The sequence below is a fragment of the Quercus robur genome, chromosome 11 (assembly GCF_932294415.1).
Source record: "Quercus robur chromosome 11, dhQueRobu3.1, whole genome shotgun sequence".
In the NCBI taxonomy this organism is placed as follows: domain Eukaryota; kingdom Viridiplantae; phylum Streptophyta; class Magnoliopsida; order Fagales; family Fagaceae; genus Quercus; species Quercus robur.
In genome coordinates this window covers 44,492,551-44,496,542 of record NC_065544.1, presented here as the reverse complement: position 1 = coordinate 44,496,542, position 3,992 = coordinate 44,492,551, and the positions used below count along the sequence as shown (strand labels likewise).

Genomic DNA, 3,992 nt, shown 5'->3' with positions numbered 1-3,992 from the left:
TCATTCAACTCTGTGTCTGATTAGCTTTTTCTTTTTTCCTTCATAGTTGTTTTATTCTAGAGTTTCTCTGATTGCTAAGCTCAAGTGCCTTTCAATTATAACCTCCACACTCCACGTGTGTGGTTAAAAAATTAGACACTTCAAAAGCTAAACAGTATTTAATCTATTTTCTCTACTACCCATGTGTGAGTGTGATGTGGCTTCTCTTCAATTCCTCTTTATTTTTTTATAATTATTTTTTAGAAGATCCTTTTTTTATAGGATTTTTTTGTTTAATTGTACGTATTATATAAATATATATATATATAACATATAAACTGCCTAGTATATCATATAAATATATAACCATAAGTCTACATAAACAAATAATTTCACCAAAAAATCGACATCTTTCTAAGGGTTCGTTTAGATACAACTTATTTTTACTGAAACTGAAAACTGAAAACTGAAAACACTGTAGCAAAATAATTTTTAAATGTGTGAATAGTACCGTGGGACCTATTTTTAATATTTTTAAATGCATGAACAATGTTGCTACAATGCGTGAATAGTGCTGCTACAATGCATGAACAGTGATAATTGTCTTTGCACAGTAAATCCATGTGATTTTACTGTTCATGTGTTGAAAAAAAAGAGAGGAAGGAAACGTGAAATAGAAAACGTATACGCACAAGTCCTCTCCAAACACATACTAAGGGTCCGTTTGGATACAATTTATTTCTGTTGAAACTGAAAACTGAAAACACTATAGCAAAATAATTTTTTAATGTTTGAATAGTGCCGTGGGACCCATGAACAGTACGTGAACAGTGCATGAACAGTGAATTTTGTCTCTTGCACAGTAAATCCAGGTGATTTTACTGTTCACACACTGAAAAAAAAAATGTGAATGTGGATCCGTGTCAAATTATTAATAGTCGGTAATAAAATCATTTTAATAGTTGGTCCAAATAAATATCAATAAGAGCTTACCAATTCAACTATTATGAAAAAAAACTATGAAAAATTATTGTGTTTGTAGTATTGCTCATCATATAAATATAAAATGTAATATTCGATTAGATATTTAATTCTGTTTTTGATATTTAAATTATATATTATACTTAATAATATATAATTTAATTATCCGCACCCTATAATTACGTTCAGAAAAAAAAAAAAAAATCATTTCATTTGCTACCAAACCTTGAAATATGTTGTGTTTGTAGTATTGTTGATGTAATCTACCAAACCTATCCCAGGTATTTGTGAATATATGATATGTTTTTGGGACATATTGCAATTGATATTCTCCATGTTGCATTGAAGGAAAAGGAGACGCATCTCAGAATACAGGTATGGGAAACACAATTATAACAAATTAATCCTTCCGGAGGAAGCATCAAATAAATTGGAAGTTGATTTGTTTTTATCATGGTGCACATACAAATCCATATAACAATTAAAGAACCTGCCTTGGCACCACAAAAATGGTTTCTCCTTGCGAGCGGACTATCTAAACTGATGTGATAAAGAGGTCTGGGGCAGAAACTGTTGTGCATGACGCCTTCTTAAGGTGTAGTATTGAAAATTCAGTGTTGTCATCGTGCATCCTTGGTGCAGTAGTCACTTCACAAGTATAAATGATTGTGGAGTGTGAGGGGTAAGGACCGGGGTTCAAGTCTTCAGGAAGGAGTTTCACACACATATACACTTAGATTATGTTAGAGTAGAAATTCTATCATGTATATATATAATAAATAAATAAAAAGAAAAAAGAAAATTCAGTGTTGCTGCTTAAGCCACCTCTGCCCTATACTATTTATCAATCTGTGACTCTATATTAATGTTGTTTCAAACAGCATCGATCATATGGGGAAAATAGATCCAAATTTCACGCAATATATTAAATAAAATAAATATTAAAAAAAATGTAAAACATAACCTTTTTTTTTTTTTGTTTTTGTAAAACATAACTTTAATACTATGATGATGGATGATGATGATATCTGTGTTTAGAAAACAATAAAAAAATAGAAGTGACAAAGAGAAAGAAAAAGAAAGAGTGAGAACATATATATGAAATTAATTAATCAACACAGTTTTACTGATCTAATGGCTTATATCTACTGTGAAAAGCCTTTAATAATTATATCTTTATCATTAAGTATTACAATGAATCCACTGAAGGATATTAATTACCTCGAGAGCGCCTGTCTAATTCACAAGATCTTTCATTTACCAATACTAGTTTGTACTTTGTACCTTTGCAAGCAAGCTGTGTGAACCTCTGTCTCTAGTCTTAAGGCATTAATTTAGGGTTACAATATACTCACTTGCAATATAAATAGGAGTAAGATTTTGCACTTCAAGTAGGATTACGATTATTATACTTATAAGATTACTTTGCTTACACTCTAAGTATGATTAGATACAATAACCAGAACAACTGACTTGAGCCTTGGTATCTTTAACTATAAACATTTCAACCTTCAAATTTCCAACATGCTTAAAAATTAGAGAGAAATGAGGACAACCAAAACCAAAGCTCAAATTTCCAACATACCTCCCAGGCTCCCAGTTGATTTGTTTTTATCATGGTATTGAATTAGGTGTTCGAGGTATGTTGAATTTGTAATTATTTAGAATTGGGAGGCAGAAGTTTAAAGCTTTTCATAGATTTTCACAATTTGAATGAGCATAAGCTTTACTGAAGGCATCAAATACTTAAAATTTATTAAGCTTAAGCTTAAAGCTTTTCCTGTTTTCCATAGACGTACACAATCTGGCTGAGAGGACTAAACCTCCAAAGTGATCAAACCAAAAAACTGAGAAGGCCATAAACATAAATAATTTCCAATGTTTAAACAAAGAACAAGATTTATAAACCAGTCATTCTCCTCCAAAACAAGCTTCAATTAATCACTAACCAAACACTAAATGAAATTGTACAAACATGAGACTTCAGCTACATACTTCGTCTAATTAGATGACACACAGTAGAATCACGATCATATATATATATATATATGTATATATATGCATTAGAAGCTTCAACCCTGCTTGATATGTTCAACAAAGAACTACTCTTCTTTCAGCTCCGAACCATGGTAATTTGGTGCAAAGTCCTTGACATCAGGCTTCTCTTCTTTGGCATGATATATAATAGCATTAGGCCTAGCGTCAAAATCCAGAACAAAATGGTCCTTCTTTGTTGCATCAAAGAGATATGGTGGATCTTGATGAAAAAGTTCTTTGATTGCCTCCGGGATAGGTTGGTCTTTCATTATGCTTTTCCAGTAGTCTCCTGTGTCTTTTCTAGCATCGTTGGGGTTGACAAACTATTGTGCACAAAACACAAGTTAGCATAAGAAGAATGCATATCTGCAAATTAAGAAAAGCAATGAAAAGACTAATGTGATTGAAGAGTTTTAGACGTGACTATTTTTTAATAAGAACCTAACAAAGCCAATTCAAATTTGACAATGATAGAGGAGAAATTCAAGTTAACTAAGATGATTTAGGAGAATTAAAATAATGCAAACACTGGTAATAAACAATTATTCAACATGTTAGTATGAAAGGCTTACCAAGAGAAGAGAAAAGAGAAAGAGGATAGCTAAGACTAAGATAGATTTCATGTTTTGGGTATCTTGTTGATAGACTCTTTGATTTGTTACTTTGAATGGTATTACTATCAACCTGACTAACACCTTTTATAGGCCAATAATGTCAAGTCTAATATTTTTAATAAAATTCATTATCACTAACATACAAAAATTTGTGACCCCAAAAACTTAAAACCTTGCAAATATATTTATATATAAAATATATTTACTTGGATGATGTCATTGTCGGTCAGATAGTCCACAAAAAGCTCTTTAGACTATGAACAGCTCGAAATCTAATGTGCATGCTGCACAGTGCTAGTAATTAAACAATGGATTTGAACTATTGCAGTTATTCCATCAGGAATAGATCAAAAAAGTTATTCCATCAGGAAAATAAAGCAA

The 3,992-nt window shown here is 31.2% G+C and overlaps 1 protein-coding gene across 1 annotated transcript; it reads right to left on the bottom strand.

Moving 5' to 3' along the window:
* Positions 1-2,841: 2,841 nt before the first annotated feature.
* LOC126706935 (organ-specific protein S2) lies at positions 2,842-3,724 on the bottom strand. Its single transcript, XM_050406516.1, has 2 exons — positions 3,570-3,724; positions 2,842-3,320 (listed from the first exon to the last, which is right to left on the bottom strand). Exons 1-2 carry the CDS (start codon positions 3,618-3,620, stop codon positions 3,063-3,065), a joined length of 309 nt encoding a protein of 102 aa, XP_050262473.1. The 5' UTR covers positions 3,621-3,724; the 3' UTR covers positions 2,842-3,062.
* Positions 3,725-3,992: the final 268 nt, after the last annotated feature.

Coding starts and splice junctions, on each gene's coding strand:
- LOC126706935 (XM_050406516.1), bottom strand. CDS start 3,620: ATGAAATCTATCTTAGTCTTAGCTATCCTCTTTCTCTTTTCTCTTCTC. Junction 3,321..3,569: donor TTCTCTTTTCTCTTCTCTTG/GTAAGCCTTTCA, acceptor TGTGCACAATAG/TTTGTCAACCCCAACGATGC.